Here is a 12,761-nt window from a genome sequence, read left to right on the forward strand (position 1 = left end):
AAAAGGTACCCACCACATATTCATCTTTCAGCCAGCAACACCACCACCACCAAACATTTGACAACTTATATAGTGCCTTTCACATCGGCATAATGTTTCAAAGAGCTTCATTAAGCCAACTGGAAGCCCAGTCTAGAATACTATAGAATGCTGACAGTAAATGTGAATTGAGAATGCCTTTCATTGCTCAATGACAAACTTGATATCCACACAGAAACGCATCACCCACGTAACATTCAATTTTGCATTTCAACATAATGAAATGAACAAACACAGTAGCAGTTTCAAGACTTGGAATGAAAAAAAAGGACAAAGATTTTTAAAACATGGAAAAGTGATAACAGAATGGAACCATATCAAATAAAGGTAATATGGCTGCTCAAAATATGGTGGATATGGTGAATAGAGTTCAGATTTTGAACTCTATTCCCGCCTTCAAGGCCCTCCACGGCCTTGCTCCTTCCTACCTTGTGACCTCCTGACCCTATATCAACCTGTCCGCTCCCTCTGCTCAGCAGACTGTGACATGCTCCATGACCCCCGCCCAGCCCACCCCACCTTCGGCGGTCAAGCCTTCAGCCTTTCTGCCCCCACCCTTTGGAACTTCATCCTACATTCCCTTTGCCTCACTCCCTCCCTTGCCTGCTTCAAGGCGTGTCTCAAAACCCTCCTCTTCGACCATGCCCTTCGACCACCCTCCCCGATCCCGACCCCCCAGCTCAGGTTTGAATCCCTGACGTCCTCCCGACGTGAAAGGCGCTATACAAATGTCATTTTGTGTTGTATTGTACTCTTCTCTAATCTTTACACATCACTCCTGTTTCCAATGAGTCTCCAAGTATATCCATCACAAAGTGAAGAAATGTCATTGACCACTTCATTAACTCCCCTTGAGTGCAATATACACAAACCATTTCAGAACACAAAGTCAGCAGTGTAGTTGCGTAAAATTAGTAACTATTCTGTTTCAAATATTTTGACTCCCTCTCAGACAAAGCAGATATTGTTTGCCTTGATAAATTCCCTGAAGGACATTGTGCAATTTTTTCAGCTTGTGGTCTGTTGCTAGTGGTACTGTAACAAGCCAAACACTATAATATTATATTATATAATATAATATTATAATATAATACACTATAATATTACTACAGGGTGATCAAAAAGTCTTATTTTTCAGCTAGCCTATTATCTAAAAAAAATCATAATTTCTTTAAGACTTATTGTAACGGTATCACTTTTTGGTCATCTGTATAGTGACATCTAGTGTCAATGAATATGAATAGTTTTCATTCCAGCAGTCCTACTTGCTATTAAAAAATAATCTGCACTAATTATGCTAACAATAACTTTGAATTTGAGGTGTGTTTTTCTTGACTGTTTATATAAAGGTTAACTATTTAATCTTACATTATGAACAATTACTATCGTACATTTCATAAAATGACTATGTTTAATGGCCAACTATTAAAGTTGCATCTTATCCACATCACATATTAAAAAGCTACTATTTAATAACTTTTGGTACATTTACATAAGAAGCCCATTCGATACACCAAGCCTTCTCCCCCACAAACAATTCCATGGCTCCCCATACCATCAGATGTCAGTCTGGCTTGGTTTGTAGAACGCTTGCCTCTGGGTCAGAAGGTTTGGGTTTCAAGCCCCGCATTGGAACTTGAGACGAGACTGATACCCAGACCTTGAGAAGGTTGAGTGTTACACTATTGCCAATCTGCAGAAGGTCTGGTCCACTTGTTCAGGCAGATAATAATAACAGCTTTTCATGTTGTCAAAATGTCTGAAAATGTCTCAAAGAATTTTTACTATAAAGTGCAGTGATTTTATTTGTGGATGAATACAGCAGCCAGTTTTCACAAAGCAATACCTCATACAAACCCTTTAGTTAAATTGGTCATCCACCTCCTGACTGTGGAACATTGCAGTTCACAAATTGGCTGTCAACAAATACACAGTTGCAATCAAACTGCATATGTAGTGCCTGAATTGTACTATCACAACTTCAAAGATTTGTTTGGAGAAAAGCTTAGCGCAGTGTGTTGATTAGGATGTGCCTGCAGTCTTGACCATAATCTACATTAGCATTAGACATTGATGTCTCCAGTGTCATATGTTTAACCATCCTCAATGTGTAATTTTGTAGTGAATTATAGAGGCAAATGAAGTACAACAGCAAAATGCATTGCTAACAAGTGAGTTATTCATGTACTGTAGCTTAGTGCATTAAAGTTCACAATACATTAGGCATGCGTAGTAATTGAAACTTACTTTCATCCATATAAAAGCAGTTCTATTGGAAATTAAAGGCTGCATACATTTTTGAAAATGAGATGAATTAAAGGCAGCACTAACATGCAATTTGACTTGCACGTTTTTCTTATTTTTCTTTGAATGTATTAATTGAACACGTCAGATATTTATAAATGATAGAGTGATTATCATAACATTATCAGCTTCATTATGCAGAAGTAAGCTTACATAGGACAACCTGTGATAGCTACTGCCAGAATTACAGCTCCCAGTGCTCTCAGTTCCACTGTCTCACCCCTCCTTATCTGTGTCATCTTTCAGTCCTTTTCTCCTGCCCCTACCCTTCACTCTATGGATTCTGATTTGTAGAGTATTTCTCACTCCTATTTGAGACTACAGATACCAATCACCTGCCCTTCAGAGGCTCTTGCAGAATTTTTCAATTTGCTTTCTCTCCCTCTACCTTCAAAACCCTTTTTAACCAATGTTTTGGTCAACATTTGAAAATCTCCCCCACCCCTGCTTTCTTTTATATCTGAAAAAGCTCCAAGATGCTCACCCTTTGTGAAAGATGCTATACATATGCACGTTATGTTGATCCTCTAGTCCCGCACCGTCTCATGCGGCGTTTTTCAGGGCTGTCCTTGGTCTCCTCCTCTTCAATATCTATGTGCTCCCTCTTGGTGACATCATCTGCAGACATGGGGTCAACTTCCATATGTATCCAGATGACACCCAATTGTACCGCTCTGCCTCTACCCTTGACTTCAGGACCACTGCTGTCCTGACAGAATATCTGTCAAACATCAAGTCCTGGATTAGAGCTAACTTTCTACAGTTGGAACGTCAACAAGACTGAGGCTCTCCTGACAGCATTCACCATCCATTCTCGCCCAACTCCATTGACTCTCTATCCTTCAGAGGATCCAGTTCAAGATCCTGGTCCTCACCTACAAAGCCCTCCATGGTCTCGCCCCACCCTACCACTGTGACTTCTAACCCCCTACCAACTCCTTGCTTGTTGGCCTCCCCAACTCCTCCCTCCATAGGCTGCAGATCATCCAGAACTCTGCAACCCATGTCCTCTCTCGCAACAGGCTCCGTGACTCTATCACCCCCATCCTTGCCCAACTCCACTGGTCCCCTCACACAGGGGATACAGTTCAAGATCCTGGTCCTCACTTTCAAAGCCCTCCATGGTCTTGCTCCCACCTACCTCTGTGATCTCCTAACCCCCTACCATCTTGCCCGTTCTCTCCACTCAGCAGGCTCCAGCCTGCTTCGCGTGCCCCTCCTCACTCACTCCACCGCTGACGGTTGCAAAATCAACTGTAGAAAGTTAGCTCTCATCCAGGACTTGATGTCTGAGAGATATTCTGTAACAACAAAATCACATTTGTATAGCGCCTTCCACGTCAGGGGGACGTTCCAAGGCGCTGGACAGTCAGAATTTGAGACCCGAGCTAGGGGTCGGGATCAGGGAGAGTGGAGAGTTGGGAAGCAGAGTGCTCGAAAGCACAGTCGAAGAGGAAGGTCTTGAGATGGGCCTTGAAGGAGGCAAGGAAGGGGGCAATGCGGAGGGACTGCGGGATAGAGTTCCAGAGAGTCGGGGCAGTGGCAGATTGCCTGCCTGCCAATATTGAGGTGGTGAGGTGGGGGACGTAAAGCAGGCCAGATCCCGCTGAGCGGAGGACGGTAGGGGGTTAGGAGGTCACAGAGGTAGTGGTTCGACTTTATATTTTGACAAAATAATGGAAACTGAAACATTAATTTAAAAAGAAATATTTTATTCTCATCTTTCAGACAAAACATACAGTCAATCATGATTCACACCTCACTTTAGAAACTATTTTTTTCCATTCAAACATAAAAAATAAATGCAAACTTCCTGAAAATAAAAAATAAACCTTTTAAACATTTGCTTTAAAAAATGGTTGTAATAGTGAAGGTGAGAAGAAAGATTGAACCGTAGAGACTTAGAACATCATCCATTTGAAAGTCTGGGGATCCACTCATACTTCGGGACCTTCACCACCAGGAATAAGCTGAAAGATTTAAAGAAATTATTAATATCAGAGTATAATTACAGTAAAATGCTTTACATCCACAAACTCAAAAGGAAAAAATGTCAACAACAACATTACATTTGTATAGCGCCATTCACGTCAGGAGGACTGCCAAGGCGCTGGACAGTGCACAGCACTTCAGACCCGAGCTGGGGTCAGGGGGGAGAAGGGAGGGGAGGGGAAGGGGGGTGACCAATGGCATGGTCGAAGAAGGTTTTGAGGTGGGACTTGAAGGAGGCTAAGGAGGGGTTGAAGCGGAGTGATTGGGGCATGGAATTCCAGAGGTTGGGGGCAGAGTGGCTGAAGGCTCTTCCGCCAATGGTGGGGCGGGTGGGTCAGGGGACGTGGAGCAGGCCGGAGCCGGCTGAGCGGAGGGAACTGGTGGGTTGGTAGGGGGTTAGGAAGTCGCAGAGGTAGGGTGGGGTGAGGCCATGGAGGGCTTTGTATGTGAGGACCAGGATCTTGAACTGGATCCTCTGAAGGATAGGGAGCCAGTAGAGTCAGGCAAGAGTGGGGGAGATGGGGTCTTGGGGAGTTTGGTGCGGGAGAGGACACGGGCTGCAGAGTTCTGGATTATCTGCAGCCTGTGGAGGGAGGAGTTGGGATGGCCGACAAGCAGGGCGTTTGCATAGTAGAGCCTGGAGGTGATGAAGGCATGAACAAGAGTTTCAGCGGCCTGAGGGGTGAGGTAGTGGCGGAGTCGAGCAATGTTACGGAGGTGAGGGAAGGCAGAGCGGGTCATGGCTTGGATGTGGGGAAGAAGACAGTTGAAGGTCAAACAAGACACCGAGGTTCCTGACTGGCTTGGTGAATTATAGTGTGCAACCATGGAGGTTGATGTTGCCAGAGCCTGAGGTGCTGAGGCGCTGGCGCGAGCCAATCAGGAGGGCCTCAGTCTTGTTCACATTCAACTGTCGGAAGTTTGCCCTCATCCAGGACTTGATGTCCGACAGGTAGTCTGTCAGGACAGCAGTGGTCCTGGAGTTGAGGGTGGAGGCAGAAAGATAGAGTTGGGTGTCATCCGCATACATGTGGAAGTTGACCCCATGTCTGTGGATGATGTCACCAAGGGGGAGCATGTAGATATTAAAGAGGAGAGGGCCAAGGACAGAGCCCTGGGGGACGCCATACGTGACAGTCCGAGGGCTAGAGGAGAAACCATTAGAGGCAACAAAGTGGAGACAGTGAGAGAGATAGAAATCGAACCAGGCAAGGGCAAGTCCGCAAAGATTAAGTAATGAGGTGGTGGTGTATGAGGATGGAGTGGTCGACAATGTCAAAGGCGGCAGAGAGGTCGAGGAGGACAAGGAGCAGAGGGAGCCCTGATCACAGATGTTCAGAATGTCACGTTGAGGGAGATGAAGTGGTGGTCCGAGATGGCTTTATCGATTATGGATGCTTTACCCAACCAAAGTCACTGTTCCTTTACAGAATGTTTTTATATATTTTCCTGGTTTTAATGAATTTGTTGTTCACATTCCACTGGAGAAATTTCTCACATTGATCCAGCATTTCCAATCATTCTTTGGTCCTCCGAGCGTCACTGATCAATTTATTCCCGTACGCTGTCAGCACCACTGAACAATTTCCATGTTAACCTCATGCTTTAGCTTTTTTTTTTTAACGACGCGTATCAGCGTACCTGAACATTATGCACATTTTAATGGTTATTGAACCAGACTTGAAAAGCAGATTTTCAGGCAAAGAAAATAAAACTGTTTAGAAATATGTCCCTCCTCACCCCCTCCAGATTGTCAGTGTATCCATGGTGGCAGAAAAAGGCAAGTAAAAAGATTTTCAAATGAAGATTAGACAGAGAAAAAAAAGTAATAAACTTAAGAGGAAATAGAGGAAAAAAGATGGAAAAAAGAAAATAGAGCAAGGACAGGGTGAACCTTAAACTTTGTAAAATTGTTATCATCATTTAATTTTCTTCTTTAATATGAATATTACAAAAGTAAAATAAATCTGATCTTTCAGTAGCTTTACTAATGCAAACCTCACTAAATCTGTGTAGTTCACATATTGTAATGATTTTAATCATCTTGGATGATTTTTTAAGTCCACTGCATATTGAATCTATTAAATTAAAAAATGCTTGAACATTACAATCATTATTTCACTTCCACACTACATACCATTGTTATGTTGTTTCCGTTCAATAAGATTTGATCTAGCTTTGTAATTCTTCTGCCTTCTGGTGTGATCTCACTACAAGGAAACAGGAAAACTTTTGGAATAAATTTACATCATAATTTATACAAATCTTTTTAATGTTGGGCGGATGTCTCAAAACACCAGACAATGCTGGCTGGGCGCCCGAGCTGGTAAGAGCCAATGAGCCAACAAGGGAGGGAACGATTTGGAGGGCTTCTGGTATGGAGACCCAGAGAATGGGGATAGAATAACTGAAAGCTTGCCATCAATCGTAGTGCAGATAAAACGGGGAACATGAAGTAGGCCAACGTTCGCTGAGCAAAGGGAGCAGCCAGGACGGTATGGGTGAAGAAGCTCGCAATGGTTGGATGGGGCGAGTTGTGGAACGATTTGAATTAAGTATTGAAGCAGCAATTATTTAAGGCTGAAATAGTTTATACTGCATATAAAACTTAAAACTTGCATTCATAACACTTTATCGTAGCAAAACACATCAAACCTTATTATAGTAATTACTATCAAGTGTGGTAACTGTAGATAAATGTGGAAGTAATTTGTTGCAGTCATGGGATGTTTGAAGACTTATTATCCAATAGAGATAAATACAGTCACGAACATAAGATTTAATAATTTATGCAAAATACAAGTTATGCACAAGTCAGATTATATACGACTTACACATAACTAATGCATCTGTACAATGTGCATGTCCTCATATGTTTTAATGAGCAATTTTATTTGGGAGATTGTTGGCCCAGACGCTGGGAGAAACTCCCTTATCATTTTGAATAGTTAGTGCCATGCAATCTTTAACAACCACCTGAACAAGCAGTCGGGACTTCAGTTTATTCAAAGGACAACATCTTCAACAATACAGTGCTCCCTCCAGCACTTACAAAGAAGCAACACTGTAACTAAATTAGTATTGAGTATTGAAGGCTCGTTTAATGATTGAAGGCTAAGTCAAACACACAAGTAGAAATCAGCAAACCTGTACAGTACACTAGTCTGGCAGGCAAATAGTACTATACATGCTGCACTTTGTAATAAACTGAAGTCCCGACTGCTTGTTCAGGTGGTTGTTAAAGATTGCATGGCACTAACTATTCAAAATGATAAGGGAGTTTCTCCCAGCGTCTGGGCCAACAATCTCCCAAATAAAATTGCTCATTTATTTCATGGCTGCTTGTGGAACATTGGTGTGCCCAAATGAGCAGCCACATTCACCTAGAAATACAGTCACAATACTTCACAGTAATTCCAGTGAAGCTTTTTAAGATGTCCTCCTGACATGAATGGGGCTACATCAGATGCAATGATTTTTTGTAACCAAATTACTGTATCTATATTCTGCTCATTTTTACCATTCGACATTCACAATTCATTTATTTCTTAGTGTCTTTCACCAATGTGTTTTCTCTTTCTATCTCCCCACAGACTGATTATTTCTCTCTGCTGTTTTTCTGGTGTAATCCTTCTTCCCCCCATCCCCCCAAAAAAACTGCCTACTATTTAGGACTACATTCTACAGCAATTTATGATCAGAACTGTACAATTCGAGCAAACAACTTTAGTGAAGGAAAACTCATGTGCTCATCCCCCCTTGAGGCAAGTGTGATCTGTATATTTTTCTGAAAAAGCACTGAAGTCAAGTTGACTCCCCATTAAAGTTACAGCCCTAATATGAAGCTGTCTAGTATTAGATGTTACCCTACCATCTATTAATAAACTCAAATACCTAAAGAGGCAAAGGAAATACTTACAATTCTGTGACATCTTCAAGTACCATGTCTGAGAATCAGAGTTAAGACAGCATATTTTTCCCTTAAGATCAGGCATTTGATTAACTTTTACACTACTGGAAGATCTGGGAAATCCCAGGCTCCCCAATCCAGCCACTTTGTATGTTTCTGCACTCAGAAAATGCTGTGTGTAAAATCAAAGGGTGGCAAAGAACAACAACAACAACAACAACAAGATTCCATTTGTTGAGCGCCTTTCACGTCGGGAGGACGTCCCAAGGCGCTGTACAGTTGGGTCAGGACCCGAGCAGGGGGGAAATGGTCAGGGTGAGGGGAGGGAAGGGAGGGAGCGAGAAGGGGGTAGAGAGTCGAGAGGGGAGCTGAAGGCACGGTCAAAGAGAAAGGTCTTGAGACCGGCCTTGAAGGAGGAAAGGGAGGAGGCGGCGAAGGCACTGGGGGATAGAGTTCCAGAGCCTCGGGGCTGAGAGGCTGAAGGCCCGGCCACCGATGGTAGGGCGGTTGGGGCGGGGGATGTGGAGCAGACCGGAGCCAGAGGAACGGAGGGTACGGGCGGTTAAGTAGGGGGATAATAGGTCGGAGAGGTAGGAGGGAGCAAGGCCGTGAATGGCCTTGTAGGTGAGGGTGAGGATCTTGAATTCGATCCTCTGGGGGATGGGGAGCCAGTGGAGGTGAGCGAGGGTGGGAGTGATGTGGTCCTGGTGCGGGACAGTACACGAGCTGCAGAGTTCTGAATGACCTGCAGCTTGTGGAGGGAGGTGCCGGGAAGGCCGGCGAGGAGAGAGTTCCCATAGTCCAGCCTTGAGGTGATAAAGGCGTGGACCAGAGTTTCAGCAGCGTGAGGGGTGAGGTAGTGCCGTAGTCTGGCGACATTCCGGAGGTGATGGAAGGCGGTGCCAGTTGTGGCGCGGATATGGGGGAGAAAGGACAGCTCAGGATCGAACAGAACCCCGAGGTTTCTGACTGGCTTTGAGAGGTGGAGAGTGCAGCCTTGGATGCTGATGCTGTCAGCGCCTGAGGTGCAGAGGCGCTGACGTGAGCCAATCAGGAGGGCCTCAGTTTTGCGTACATTGAGCTGGAGAAAGTTATCTCTCGTCCAGGACTCGATGTCGGACAGGCAGGCTGTCAGGACATCGGTGGTCGTGGAGTTGAGGGTAGAGGAGGAAAGGTAGAGTTGGGTGTCATCCGCATACATGTGGAAGTTAACCCCATGTCTGCGGATGATGTCACCGAGGGGGAGCATATAGAGGGTGAAGAGGAGGGGACCGAGGACAGAGCCTTGAGGGACACCGCACGAGACAGTGCGGGGGCTGGAGGAAAAGCCATTTGTGGAGACAAAGTGAAGACGGTGGGAGAGGTACGACCTAAACCACTCAAGGACAGGGCCTTGAAGGTTGAGGTGGGAGGACAAGCGGTGGAGGAGGATAGCGTGGTCGACCGTATCGAATGCTGCCGATAGGTCGAGAAGGAGGAGGAGGCAGAGGGAGCCCTGGTCACAGATGGTCAGGATGTCATTGGTGACCTTGACCAGGGCAGTTTCTGTGCTAATGGCAGCACAGAAACCCGAATGAAGGGGTTTGAATAATGAATGAGTGGAGAGGAAAGAGCACAGCTGGGAGGCGACAACTCGTTCAAGGACCTTGGACAGGGAGGGGAGGTTGGAGATGGGCCGGTAGCTTGATAGCTGCGACGCATCAAGGGAGGGTTTTTTTAAGGTGGGAGTGATGGTGGCAGTTTTTAAGGGAATGGGAATAGAGCCAGAGGAGAGGGACAGGTTGACGATGTCTTTGATATGTGGGGCAAGGAGGTGGAGCTGGGAGATAAGGAGTGGAGTGGGGATGGGGTCAAGGGAGCAGGTGGTAGGTTTCAGGGAGAGGATGAGTTTGGTGACAGAGGATGGGGAAACGGGTACGAAGGTGTGTAGGGGAGGATGTGTAGGAGTCGGAGTGTGGGAGGGAAGGGGTGGGTGGTGGGTGGATGTTGGAGGGGAAGTGACCGTGGAGCGGATTCCCTTGATCTTGGATTCAAGGAAATCCAGCATCTCCTCGCAGTGAAGGTTGGAGGAGATGACCTGCGCGGGGTGGCGGGGGAGACGGAGGAGTTGGGATGTGGTAGAGAACAGTCGCCTGGGGTTGTCCTTCGCCTCCAGGATTATCCTGGAGTAGAAGGACGACTTGGCCGAGGCTAGAGTGGAGCGGTAGATTTTGAGGAGGTTCAGCCAGATTTGTCGGTGGACCGTTAGGCCAGATTTGACCCATGCTGCTGAGGAGATTGGAGGGACAAAAATGGATAATTATTTTAGGATTGCACAGACAGGGATTTCCCAACCCAGGGAAGCGATTTATGAGATGGCTGATTCCCTCCCCGCACCCAAGCCCATAGGAATACATGAGGTTGGTGCTCAAAATCATATCAGTGAACCAGTTGACCCCAGGAATCGAATCCACTACTCATAAAGCATCTGCATGGAGTGAACTACAAAGTTAAGCATGAATCCTGCAGAACTTTTGTCACACAAATTATTGATCTTAAATACTGTATCTATACTAATCTAGAAACATTTGTTTTTCATTGAAAGGATACTGACAAAGTCATCAAAACCCAATAATGTTCCTACAATTTCTTTATCATTCTTCATAACAATGTGAATTCTTGAGCCAATACATTTGTCCACAAGCTCTGAAAAACAAAATATACAGTATAAATCCAACATAAGCTAACTCCAAGAAGACAATAAATGAAACAACCTTCAGACTTTTACATATGGTTGCATGTTCTGGTCTCAACCACTAATTGCTCTAAAATTGTCCCTCACAAGCTTTGAATCATTGCCCTCTTCTGCTGCCTTTCTAAAAGTGGAATGTGGGATGGAAATTAAAGCATCACTTACTTTGCACTCCAGTCCTCAACAATATTCAATTATATTCAGCTTGCATCAATCAATCAATGTAGACTGTGTGGTTTCATAAGGCTATGGAGCCTTGTTTTAAAAATAAAATACTTGAAACCACTGTTAAGAGATCCGTTACTCAGCCTTTGAGGAATGGCACCAGGAGGGGATGTCGCCAAGGTCAACTCAGACAAAAAAATACAGAATCTGGAAGTGACTTTCACGTCTGGTTTGGAATCAGCAGCCACCAGGGCTTCAGTTGGTTCTGTTTTAACATTAAAATACTCTCACGTTTGCAGGTTAGAGCACGCAAACAACTCCAAATTCATTAAGATCCCATTAAGAAAATGAATTGTGGAACAGGAACAATTAATCGAAGCTTTCCACTTATTCTATTACCAGCATCAATGCAATGCAGGGGAAATGATACATTTTTAAAAAAAAATACAGTAACAAAACAGGTGTGTGAGTGAGTGAAGCACAACGCTGGAAATTTCACTAGTTCAGCAACTATAGCAGTACTGCTAAAATGACAAATATACAGGGAGTAATTGCACTCTATTTTCTTAGCATTTCAGTGCACCCAGAATTTGGCAAAGTCGTAAACAGTCTTTTGATGTTGGATTTTCTGTTAAATTATTTTAAGAATTTGCAAATTCTGGATATCCTGAAATGCTAAGAAAACCCCGAGCCAGGTAAAGTGACTCCCCAATAAAAACACCAGTAGCGATTATGGAAATTGATAACAAAACTACATTGGCTGCTCATCCGACTGCACTCTCCCTCCCCATGTGCCTCTCTCTCTGTATTTCTCTATCCCCCCACCTCCGCTTTCTGCGTTTCTCTGTCCTTTTTGCGTTTCTCTATATTCCTCCCTCTCTTGCCCTCTCGATGTGTTTCTTTATATCTCTCTCTCCCCCACCCCTGTCTCCCTCCCCATCTCTCTCTCCCCTCCCTCTCTCCCCCCATCCATCTCTCCCCCCCCCCCACCGTCTCTCTCCCCACACCCTCCCTGTCTCTCCCCCCCACCGTCTCTCTCCCCACCCCCTCCCTGTCTCTCCCCACCCCCCCCCTGTCTCTCCCCACCCCCTCCCTGTCTCTCCCCACCCTCTCCCTGTCTCTCTGACTCTCCCAACCCCCTCCCTGACTCTCCCCCCATTCACTGTCTCCCCCGTCTCCCCCCCCATTCACTGACTCTCTCCCCCCCTCCCTGTCTCCCCCCCCCCCGTCTCTCTGCCCCTGTCTCCCCCCTGTCTCCCCCTCTCTGCTCACCCAGAGGCAGCAGTTGGCTCGGGTTGGTAACGGTCACCGCCATCTTGTCTGAGACCAGAGCGAGGCTCAGACTCGGCTAATCGATCTCAGACAAAAACGCCCGATCAACTGAGAGCCGATAACACAGGCGCCTGCGCACAAGTGGACAGATCCTCTCAGCCCCAAATAGTGTCAAAGTTGTGGCTGAATCCCCACTCACCCTTTTGTCACTTAGCCCTGAGGGGGGGACAGCTGCTGCTCAAACTCCACACCTCCAATTGGTGGAACCACCACTCAGTGGGAAGGGATGTGGGTCTGAGCTGCGGACAGGAAGATGGTGGCAATGCTCTCGTGCATTTCACGCTGAGT

The 12,761-nt window shown here is 45.5% G+C and overlaps 1 protein-coding gene across 1 annotated transcript; it reads right to left on the bottom strand.

Moving 5' to 3' along the window:
• Positions 1–4,036: 4,036 nt before the first annotated feature.
• On the bottom strand, positions 4,037–12,471 carry lsm5 (LSM5 homolog, U6 small nuclear RNA and mRNA degradation associated). Its single transcript, NM_001292247.1, is given in 5 exon segments — positions 4,037–4,313; positions 6,473–6,545; positions 8,255–8,282; positions 10,835–10,930; positions 12,414–12,471. Coding segments are annotated over 5 exon segments (273 nt in total). The 5' UTR covers positions 12,457–12,471; the 3' UTR covers positions 4,037–4,280.
• Positions 12,472–12,761: the final 290 nt, after the last annotated feature.

This window comes from Callorhinchus milii, unplaced genomic scaffold, assembly GCF_018977255.1.
Source record: "Callorhinchus milii isolate IMCB2004 unplaced genomic scaffold, IMCB_Cmil_1.0 Scaffold2, whole genome shotgun sequence".
NCBI lineage: Eukaryota > Metazoa > Chordata > Chondrichthyes > Chimaeriformes > Callorhinchidae > Callorhinchus > Callorhinchus milii.